The 11,554-nt window shown below is 29.9% G+C and overlaps 1 protein-coding gene across 1 annotated transcript; it reads right to left on the bottom strand.

Annotated features, from left to right (window-relative positions):
• Positions 1-753: 753 nt before the first annotated feature.
• On the bottom strand, positions 754-7,126 carry LOC131177877 (calmodulin-like protein 5). Its single transcript, XM_058143045.1, has 3 exons — positions 6,918-7,126; positions 1,805-1,906; positions 754-1,021 (listed from the first exon to the last, which is right to left on the bottom strand). The coding sequence occupies exons 1-3, from the start codon at positions 7,124-7,126 to the stop codon at positions 754-756; spliced, it is 579 nt and encodes a 192-aa protein (XP_057999028.1).
• Positions 7,127-11,554: the final 4,428 nt, after the last annotated feature.

Below are 11,554 nucleotides of genomic sequence, written 5' to 3'. Positions count from 1 at the left end.
GCCTATGACAACTAGATCAAACTGGTAGGGAAGCTTGTGGCTATCAGATTTTATCTTTTAAAAAATATATGGAGTTAAGAGCATTTTGATTAATTGGAAGAAAAATTGAATGGAGGAACTAAGCTATATGTTTTGTTAAATCTAAATTTATTTTGAAAATATAAAGACTAAGTTGTGGGTTTTGCTAAATATAAAAGACTAAATTATAATTTACTTACTAAAATTTGAGGAAAAAATTTAGATATTAGATAAAATTACTTGGATTTTCAAAGGTTTTATTTAGTTGAAAGGTTTGGATAAAATGAATAACAAACTGGTACGCTTAGATTTATTCCACCAATAAGTCTTTTATGAATATATATATAAGCTACATTCAGGTACTGCATGTACCACCAGCACATTGGATATACACCAATCATAATTTCATAGAGAGAAATTAGGAACGGAGATTTGTAGCTTGTCAAAAAATAGAAAGTTCCTACATAATATTTGACGATCATATAAATGTTTAAAAAAAAAAAAAAAAAGGAGAAGAGAGAGAGAACAGTATTAGAATTTAATTTTAAAAGCCCATATAAGGGAAGCGTATATAATTAATAGGAGGATTATCCTCTTTAGGGTTAATATTACAAAAGAAAACAAACTAAAACTTGGTAGCCGGTGAATAGCACACAAAGATATCTACTAAGTAAATTTATGGCTGCACACACAACCATTTATTTTATGTACTGTAAATTTTCCAGCTTCCAAATTCTACTTAATGTAATACCCAATTTTACAAGCGTAATTGACGAGATCATCCAACTCGTTCAAGTCGACCACTCCATCTCCATTGGCATCAGCATGTCTAATCCCATCTCTGGCCCTGTAGCCAGGAAACCATGCGCCAATGTAGTCGAAAGCTTTCTTTATCTCATCTCTGCTTAAAACATTGTCATGATTGACGTCGAATTGCATGAAAATTCCCCTCAACTGATCTTCAGTAAGATATACTGAAGCATTTTTATTATAACTCCAGTAACTGTTTGTATCACGCATATTTTCAAGAGGTGGGTGTGAATTGTGTAATGTAAGATGTCTTGAAGTGGGATAATATGATATGAGCATATGCATGTAATCAAGAATTTATATTGCGTTCTTCAAGCTCTCTTTACACTCCCACTTGCAGGATTCTAACTTATCTGTAAAAAAAAGTATCTTATGCGTACAGGGTCACGATTCCACCACAAAAGGAAATTGAAAATGGAAACAGGACAGAACTTTGAAGTAGCATTTTTTCACACGCAATTATTCCTTTTATATTCTGATTTTGTACAATCTGCAGGGCTCCACTTCAATATAACATCTTGCTTTTCTGATTTTATATTGTTTTGGGTCCATGGATGCATGAAGCAATCGAAAATTAATCGTCCTCTAGATCAGTTTGTAATTCTAGATAATTACTGATGAAATTCAAGCATGAGAATGATAGAATTTTGTGGTAAAGAAATTAAAAGAGGAGATTAGTAGATCTCGACAAAAAATAGAAAATTGCTGCATAGTGTTTGACGTTCATAGAAATACTAAAAAAAAAAAAGAAAATATTAGAATTTAAATTAAAAGCCCATATAGGGGAGGCATATATAATTAAGGGAAATTATTGTCTTCTTTAGGCTTAATATCACAACACAAAACAAGCTAAAACTTGCTAGCCGGTGAACAGCACATAAAGATCGCAACTAAACAAATTTATGGCAGCACCCGCAACCCATTACTTGAAGTAGTTGAAAATTTTCCAGCTTCCAAGTTCTACTTAACATTATACCCAATTTTAGAAGCGTAATTGATGAGATCTTCCAACCATGTGTCAAGGTCGATCACTGGATCTTCATTAGCATTGTCAGCATGGCGGATCCAAACTTTGATCCTGGAGTCAGGAAACCGTGAGCCTATGTAATTGAAAGCCTTCTTTATCTACTCTCTGGTGAGAAGTTTGTTGCGTTTGACACCGAATTGCATAAAAGTTTTCTTTAACTGATCTTCAGCAAAGTATGCTGATGTATTTTTACTATTTTGTCTTCAAGTATTGACTGTGTTATAGTAAGGCATATTTTCAAGAGGTGGGTGTGTATTGTGTAATGTAAGATACCCTAAAGTGGGATAATATGATATGATCTTATGCATGTAACTGAGTTCAAGCTCTTTTAACAATCCCACATTCAGGATTCTAACTTTTCTACACAAAAATTGTCGTTTGTGTGAAGGGTCACAATCCCACCTCAAAAGAAAATTGAAAAGGAAAGAAGAAGGAACTTTGGAGTGGCATATTTACACATGCACTTGTCACTTTTATATCCTGATTTTCTTCTCTCGTTTTCTTTTTAATTCTTTTAATATATATATATATATATATATATTAAAACTGAGCCTCATAAACAGAATCGAATTCCAATGTGTTATCTGGTATACATATATATATGACAGGTTCTATTATTCTTTCATGTTGGGACATTTACCAGTCGACAAGGAATCGTAATTCATCGTTGTTTGGATCCATATTGATTATTTGTTTGTTGGGTGACAAACAGCTAACAGAATTATTGTTGCCCTTGGTGAAAATTTTTGAGAATTCGTATGGCTTCATGGATAAGATCACGATATTTTTAATTTGAAGATATAAAATATTTATTTTATTTGTATAAATAAAAAAACATTTAAATTAAAAACTTGATGAACCTCCTTAATTTTTAATATCCTTAAATTAGAAAATTGATGAACCACCTTAACAATTTTATTTTATTTTACATTAGGAAGAAAAGAAAGCCCAAGCAACATTTTCAAGGACAAATCCGAAGAACTTTGAAAAAAAAAAAAAAAAAAAGCAATTTCTTCTATTGCAAATACTCTTCCTCAATGGAATACTTACTTTTGAGATGGATAATGGGAATCTATTTGTTGACCCCGTGTAGCTCAAAATGAGCATTGATTTTGATGATAACAAAACTCAAAGAGAATCTATCTATCCTAACTTTAAAGTGATGTGTAGATTCTTTGTCTTATTACTAAAGAATTCTTGAAGTTGCATCTAATGAGAAAGGGTACTCAAAGGCATTTCAAGACAAATCCAAAATGAGAAAAAGGCTATGAAAATCAAGACTCAAAGCAAAGGTATGAAAAGCATAGTGTTAGAGTCTTAGGTCTTTTTGTGAAAAAGAATAGATGAGAATTTAGTCATATGAAGCTTAAAAATGAAAATTTATTTTCTGATTACTTTTTCTCATCATGACCTTGAACACAACTATTGAAACATTTTTTAAAGGTCTAAATCATTTTGCATTGCAAGTTGAGACATGCAGCTGTTGACTTAGTTTCCTAACTGGTTTGCTAAAATTTTCAGTTTGCTAATGTGTTTGCTAAAAAAATTAGTTTACTAACTAATTTGCTGACTGCTCCTAAAATTTTATTAGTTTGCTAACTGACCAGAGCTGCTCAACTTCGCACAAAAGGACAAAATAACGGCTATTTTGTCTTGGGCAGTGTGTATAACGTTCCAAAAGGGTTTCAAACGGTCTAAAATGATTTGGGACTATAAATACACATCCTTCACTTCATTTACACTTGATGAAAGCTAACCTTTGAACTCCAACATTGATTTTTCATTTATTGCTTTCATTCAAGAGCTTTAAAGATTTTGAGCTTCCATTGGCAAATCAACTCATCTCTTCTTTATAGTTTGATTTGTATTGAGTAAGAGTGAGTGTTGAAACATTGAATTGCATTCAAGAGAGGTTGTACAAGTACCTATTGAAGCTTGGGAGAGTTAGTGCTTGTGATTGCACTTGAGAAGGTTTCAAGCTACCTTGGTGTAAAAGCTTGGTGTTGAGAAATTGTAAAGGGCTTTTGGTCTCTTGCCTTCAAAAGAGCAAATAGTGAAGAGAAGACTCAAAGAGGGCTCTTTGAGAGAGTGGATGTAGGCTAGTTAAGCCGAATCACTATAAAAATCCTTGTGTTTGATTTTTCTAACCTTTACCTTTTACTTTTGTGCAATTTTAAATTTTCCCTCATATACATGATATTGAATGTTGGTTAAATAGATTGAGTTGATAAATTTGTTGACATATTGAGTGACTTGAGAAATTGATTGTATATTGTATGATAAATGCCTTGTTAAATATTGCCATATAAATTGATTGAGGCTTGAATCGCAACTTAGGAACACTTTGTTGAAGCACATATTATTTTCATTTTATATAGAAAAGCACCTAGTTGAACAAAGCCACAATTTTTCATTAGGCTACAAGCAAGGGCCGAAAAATTGTTAAAGTCCAATTCACCCCCCTCTTGGACTATTTTGGGACAACACTATTTCAGTGGAAATAATTAATAGAGCATAGACTAGATTCATACATGAAAATATTATGAATTTTTTTTTCGAATTCTTTATTTTTAAATTAATTTCAATTTTAATTTTACATAAAAATAATATTTTATAATGTAAAAAATAAAATGAACTTAAATTAAAATTTGGACTAATTTAATAAAAAAATTTAAAATTAACTTTTTTGAACATGGTAATTGAGACATATTTAAATTTTGTTTCTTCTTAAAAAACTAACTTAATCATTAGAGGGCCTTTAGTAACCCTTCTTTCGGTGTTGTAGGCTTTACGCGGCGGGCTCTTAAAAATATCAGTTTTGAGTTGCACCAATAATGTCTGCTTCAATTTTTAATATTTAAATATAAAGAAAATATTAATTAATAATAATATAAAGGCCAACTAGCAGAATAAATTCAAATGTTTGCGTTTATTACTATTTTATCCAAATTTTTTACTTATGGATAATTAAAACAAACATTTCAAAATAAAATAAATTTTATCCAACATTCAAATTAAAATTTGATAAATTATGATTTAGTCTTTGAGAAGTCTATTTTAGATTAGCAATGAATTTTGCAATTCGTTGCTAAATTAGCAACAAATTTTTGCTCATTTGCTAAATTATGAAAGAAAAAACGTACCTTTATTTTAAATTAGCAATAGATTTTACAATGTGTTGCTAATTTAATAACAAATTTTAGTTTAATTGCTAAATTATGGGAAAAAACTTTCTTTTCTTTTTTTTTTTTAATTAGCAACCGAATTTAAATGCACTTTTGATTAATTGTTAGACTGTGTATCTAGGAGGACCTTCCCTTTCTTCGTTTCACCCATTCTCCCTTTTTTTTTTTCTCTTTTATTTCACTTTTTCTTCCATTTTTTTATCATTTTCTTTCTTTTATCTTTCATTTCAATTTTCTCTTATCATTTTCTTTTTCATTTTGTTTTTCACTCATTTTACTTTTCTTCTATTTTCTTTCAATTTCTTCCATAATTTTTTTCTTTTATCTTTCATTTCATTTCCCTTTGCTTTTTTCTTTTAATTAATAAATTTTCTTTTTTATTTCATTTTTCTCTAATTTCATTCTTTCCTCCACCTTTTCTTTCATTTTTTTTTTCTTTTCTTCCTTATCTTTCTCTCATTTATTTTCTTTCACTGATAAATTTTTTAACTAATTAATAAATTATAATTTTATTATAATTTATTTTTATATTAATAATGTATTTGGAATGGTTTTTTATTAGTCATAAATAGTGATTTTTTAATAATATTTTTTTTTAGTAATTTATTCTTCCTTGTAATTTTTATTAGTAATTTATTTTTTTAGTAATGTTTTGTCATAAATTTTTATAGTATTTTTTTGCTAGTAATTGTTTTAGTAATTTTTTTTATAAATATTTTAATAGTAACTTTTCAATAGTGCTTTAATTTTTATTACGTTTTATTATTGATAGTTGCATTAGTAATTTACTTTTTTGTATTTTTTTAATTATAATACACTTAAGGAAATTTTTTTTGTTTAATAATTTTTATTAGTAGTTTTTTAATAATATTTTATATTAGTTTTTAATATAATTTATTTTTTCAGCAATTTATTATAATATATTTATGATAATTTTTTGTTTGTAATTTTTAATAGTAATTTATTTTAATGTTTTTTATAATGATATTTAGTCATAATTTATTTTTAATAGTAATTTCCTTTGAAATTTATTTATATTTTCTATTTTAAAATTTTCTAAATTAGCAATGGATTAATACAAAATTTAAATTCTCTTGCTAAATTAGCAATGGAGTGTAAAACGTTGCTAATTTTGCCAATAGAAAATTTCATTGTTAAATCGTTCCTATTTTGATTGGCAACAACCAACAAATATTGCTATAAAAAACAATAGATATTTCTATTTTGAATTCAATTATCTGATCGAATAAGGCCAAATCCACCTTGATTTGACTAAGAATCAGGCATTGCTCCAAGCGTCCGGCTAACGAGAGCACGTTTGCATATAGGAATAAGATAAGCTTCTTTCGTTAGATTAATTTATCATTTTTTCAATTAATTCAAAAATTTTAATTCTCCTTGAAACTTTCTTTCTTTTATGAATTTTTTTTCATCTAAATTTATCGTGGATTCAAGATACAAAATATATGATAGAGTTCACATATTTTTTTATGCGAGAAGCTTCTTTATAATATAGAGAAAGACTTTTTAAATAATAATAATAATAATAATAATAATAATAATAATAATAATAGAAGAAAAAAAATACAAAACAAAGACAAGATGCCGAGCTTCTTCCATAATAGTAACAGCAGAACAAAAGAGATGATCTTAGTAATTTTTAACATGCTCATCATGCTTCCACCTTCCATAATAATAACAGTTGATACTGATTGTCTTCTTGAGGCTTAATATCACAACAGAAAACAAGCTAAAATTTGGTGGCTAGCGAACAGCACATAAAGGTAGCAACTAAGTAAATTTATGGCGGCACACACAACCATTTATTTTATGTAGTGGAAAATTTTCCAGCTTTCAGGTTCTACTTAACTTTATACCCAAATTTAAAAGCGTAATTGACGAGATCATTCAACCGCCAGGTCCTGAAGTCAGGAAACCTTGAGCCAATGAGGTCGAAAGCTTTCTTTATCTCATCTCTGCTGAGAACTTTGTCGCCATTGACATCGTATTCCATAAAAATTTCCTTCAACTGATCTTCGTTAATGCGTCCACCGCTGCTAGGAATAATGTTTATGTAATAAGTCATATTTTCAAGAGTTGGGCGTGTCTTGTGTAATATAAGATATCCTAATGTGGGATAAATATGATATGATCTTATGCATGTAACGGAGGATTTATATAGCATTCTTCAAGCTCTCTGGCCGCTCCTACATGCAGGATTCTAACTTATCTATACAAAAAGTGTCTTGTGTGTGAATGGTCACGATCCCACCACAGAAGAAAATTGAAAACAGAAAGAAGAAAGAACTTCGGAGTGGCATATATGCAGATGCACTTGTCACTTTTATATTCTGATTTTTGTAGAATCTGCTGGCCTCCACCTCAATATAATATCTTGCTTTCCTGATTTTATATGTTTTCTTGGGTCCATAGAGCAATCTAGAAGTAATCATCCTCTAGATCAGGTTGTAATTAAATTGATTTACATCATTCGTGTTAATTACTTCCAGATAATTAGCAATAAGCACAAAAAGCTGTCCAAAAATTTAGCATCTTATATAAACATTTAAGAAGAAAGATTTTTTTAGGTAAATTTAGTCTACCATGTTATTTATAAACTAAATCAATTAAATCATTTCACAATATTTATGTTTATACCAATAGGTATTTGGCATAAATGATTCGATATTATTATCCCTTAAGCGAAGTCGAGTATTCCATTCTTGTGGATGGAAATTATATTTATCGGGAGCACTTTACCTCCTAATGGATTAACCTGGCACGAACAAAATTAGTCCTAATCCATACATATATATATAAACATGAAAAGATATATGATTAAAAATTAAATCTCATGCTTATTCACAATTTTGTTATTATAAAATGATTTGGTTGATTTAATTTATAAATAAGATAGTAAACTGAGGCTACCTAATGAACATCTTTTATTTTTAATATGGTTTCTGATTTTCTTCTCTCCTTTTCTTTTTAATTCTTTGGATATCGTAAATTTAATGAGGATTATGTAGCTCAATTAACTATGCCTAACACTAATCTGCAAATTAATATATAGCTTTCTTTCACACTTTTTTTTTTTCATAAAATCAACATTAAAAGAGAGAATGTATTTTTGTTATCATTTTAAATCAATGTAGGATAACACATCCGTATAAACATTTAGAGTATTAAGTTTATAGATAAACATATTTATAGGTAGCCCAACATCAAAATAGGATAGGTTCTAATACTATATAAAGAAAATAAACTGAGTGTAATTCTATGAGGAAATTTTTTTTAATTTAAATAATTTAAATAATTTAATAATTTAATTGTGAATGAATCCAATGATCCAACGTAACATAATTTGAAGATGATCTAACATAACCTAAATAAAACTCTAGATGTACACAGAATCGAATATATGTGACACGTTCTATTATTCTTTTATGTTGGGCCATTTACCAGTCGACAAGTAATTGTAATTCGTCATTGTTTCCGTCCATATCGATTCTATGTTTGTTCGGTAACGAACGCCGAACTGAATTATTGTTACAGGAGATGTTGATCCATGTTAAATTCTTTTGATTCTTAAAATTATTAAGAATTTTTTTTTACTGATTAAAAAAATAGAATTATTATTTATTGAAATAATGGATGTAAAATAGCTTTTGAGAGTAATAAATCACTATTTTTAAGGTATTAATTGTCTGTACTAGATTACCATAAAATTATGGCAATATATCTCCAAAACATAATAAAACTAAAAATCTGTAATATTGATTGAGTTGAAACTTAATGTAATTTTTTTTTTCTAAAATTTGATTTGCTTATCAAAAGAAAATGATAACTGCACAAAGTTTTATGAAATTCCATCCTCTAAAGTTTCTTTGCATTTTAGTTTTAATATTCCTTTACTCAATGAAGATTCGGAAAAGAATTCAAAACAAAATTAAAAAGGTGCTGCTGATGAGATCCCAATTCTGATAATAATAATAATAATAATAATAATAATAATAATAATAATAATAATAATAAATTACAACTTCCATTTGTAATTATATCTATTTTTTCAAATAAATCTATGATTAATTTTAAAAATTTATTATGTGGTTAAAAAGGAAATTTTAAAGTTGCTTGATGTAGGAATAATATATCCTATCTCATACAGTACATGGATGAGTCCAGTACATGTTATCCCTAAAAAAAGTGGAAGGATAGTGGTTAAAAATGAAAATAATGAATTAATTCCCACCAGAATAGTGACTAATTGGTGAATATGCATAGATTACAGAAAATTGAATAATGCCACTAGAAAATATCACTTTCCACTTCCCTTCATTGATCAAAGTTAGAAAGACTGGCTAGGCATTCTCATTTTTGCTATTTAGATGGGTATTCGGGATTTTTCCAAATCCCTATCCATCCAAATGATCAAGAGAAAACTATTTTCACTTGTCCATATGGAACCTTCGCCTTTAGAAGAATGCCATTTAGGCTATGTAATACACCAGCCACCTTTCAAAGGAGCAGGATGGCAATATTCTCAGATTTCATTGACGATATAATGGAGATTTTTATGGATGTCTTTTTTATTTATGGATCTTCATTTGATAATTACTTCGCTAATCTTTCCAAAGTTTTGCAACGTTGTGCAGACATTGACCTAGTTTTGAACTAGGAAAAGTGTCATTTCATGGTTCAGGAAGGGATAGTGCTTGGATATTTAGTATCTAATAGGGGAATAGAGGTCGATAAAGCTAAGGTTGAAGTCATAGAAAAGATGCCCCCACCAACCAATGTTAAGGGAGTTCAAAGTTTTTTAGGACATATTGGGTTCTACAGGCGCTTTAGTAAGGATTTTTCTGAAATAGCTAAACCTTTGTCTAATTTACTAAGCCATGATGCACCATTTGTATTTGACCAAGAGTGCTTGAATGCCTTTTGCAGGTTGAAGGAAGTTCTTATTATTGCACCAATCATGCGACCACCTAATTGTAGTCCTCCTTTTGAAATCATGTGTGATGCTAGCGACTATGCAATTGGAGCTGTCCTTGGCCAAACAAAGGAGAAAAAGGCTTATGCTATTTATTATGCTAGTAGAACACCAGATGAGGCTTAGGTCAATTATGCCACTATTGAAAAGGAATTCCTAGCAGTTGTTTTTGCATTGGAAAAGTTCAGACCTTACATCATTGATTCAAAAGTGGTTGTATTTTCAGATCATGCAGCCATAAGGTATTTGCTACATAAGAAGGAGGCTAAACCTAGGCTCATTAGGTGGATTCTGCTACTATAAGAGTTTGATATGGAAATTAGAGATAAGAAGGGAGCTGAAAATATAGTTGTTGACAATCTAAGTAGATTGAAAGTAGAAAATGAGGAGATGGATGCAATTCCTATTGATGAGTTTTTCTTAAATGAGCAACTTTTCTCTCTTGTTGCTAAATTGCCATGGTATGCAGACTTGGTTAATTATCTACCTTGTGGAGTGCTACCTCCAGAAATGAAATGGCAACACAAGAAAAGGTTTCTACATGAAGCCAAATTTTACACTTGGGATGAGCCCTTGTTGTTTCGTAGATGTGGGGATGGATTGATCAAAAGATGCATTCCTGAGGAAGAGATTGCTAATGTCATGCATCACTGTCACGCATCAGATTATGAAAGGCACTTTGGAGTTTAAAAAACTACTGATAAAATTTTACAAGCTGGTTTCTTTTGGCCAAATCTTTTCAAGAATGTTAAAGAATTTGTATCAAAATGTGATAAATATCAAATGAGTGGAAATCTGTCAAAGAGAGATGAAATGCCCTTGCATGGCATAGCTCTTTGATGTATGGGAGATAGATTTTATGGGCCCATTTCCACAATCTTATGGCAATAGATACATTCTAGTGGGAGTTGACTATGCATCAAAATGGGTGGAAGCTATCGCAACTCCTACTAATGATATCAAAATGGGTGAAAGCTATCGCAACTCCCACTGATGATGCTAAAGTGGTAATCAAATTGTTAAAAAAGTTTATTTTAAATAGATTTGGAGCTCCATGGGCAGTAATTAGTAATAGTGGCACTCACTTTTGTAACAGACAATTTGAGAGCTTAATGAAAAATATGGTACAGTGCACAAGATAACTACCCCATATCATCCTCAAAACTCGGGCCAAGTTGAAATTTCTAATAGGGAGCTTAAACACATGTTGGAAAAAACAATAAATAGTTCTAGGAAAGATTGGTCCATCAAACTAGAAGATGCTTTGTAGGCGTATAGAACTGCTTATAAGACTCCCATAGGCACTACCCCTTTTAGGTTAGTATATGGCAAGTCTTGTCATCTGCTTGTAGAGCTAGAGCATAAAGCATATTGGGCTATTCGAACCTTGAACTTTGATCTTAAACAAGCTGGTGAGAAAAGACTGTTACAACTGAATGAACTAGAGGAGTTAAGAAGAGATGCCTATGAAAATGCTTGCATTTATAAGGAAAGGACTAAGGCTAGGCACGATAGTCATAT

This window comes from Hevea brasiliensis, chromosome 2 (genome assembly GCF_030052815.1).
Source record: "Hevea brasiliensis isolate MT/VB/25A 57/8 chromosome 2, ASM3005281v1, whole genome shotgun sequence".
NCBI classification, from domain to species: domain Eukaryota; kingdom Viridiplantae; phylum Streptophyta; class Magnoliopsida; order Malpighiales; family Euphorbiaceae; genus Hevea; species Hevea brasiliensis.
Note: the sequence above shows the minus strand (reverse complement) of the source record. Positions and strands in the feature narration are given on the sequence as shown.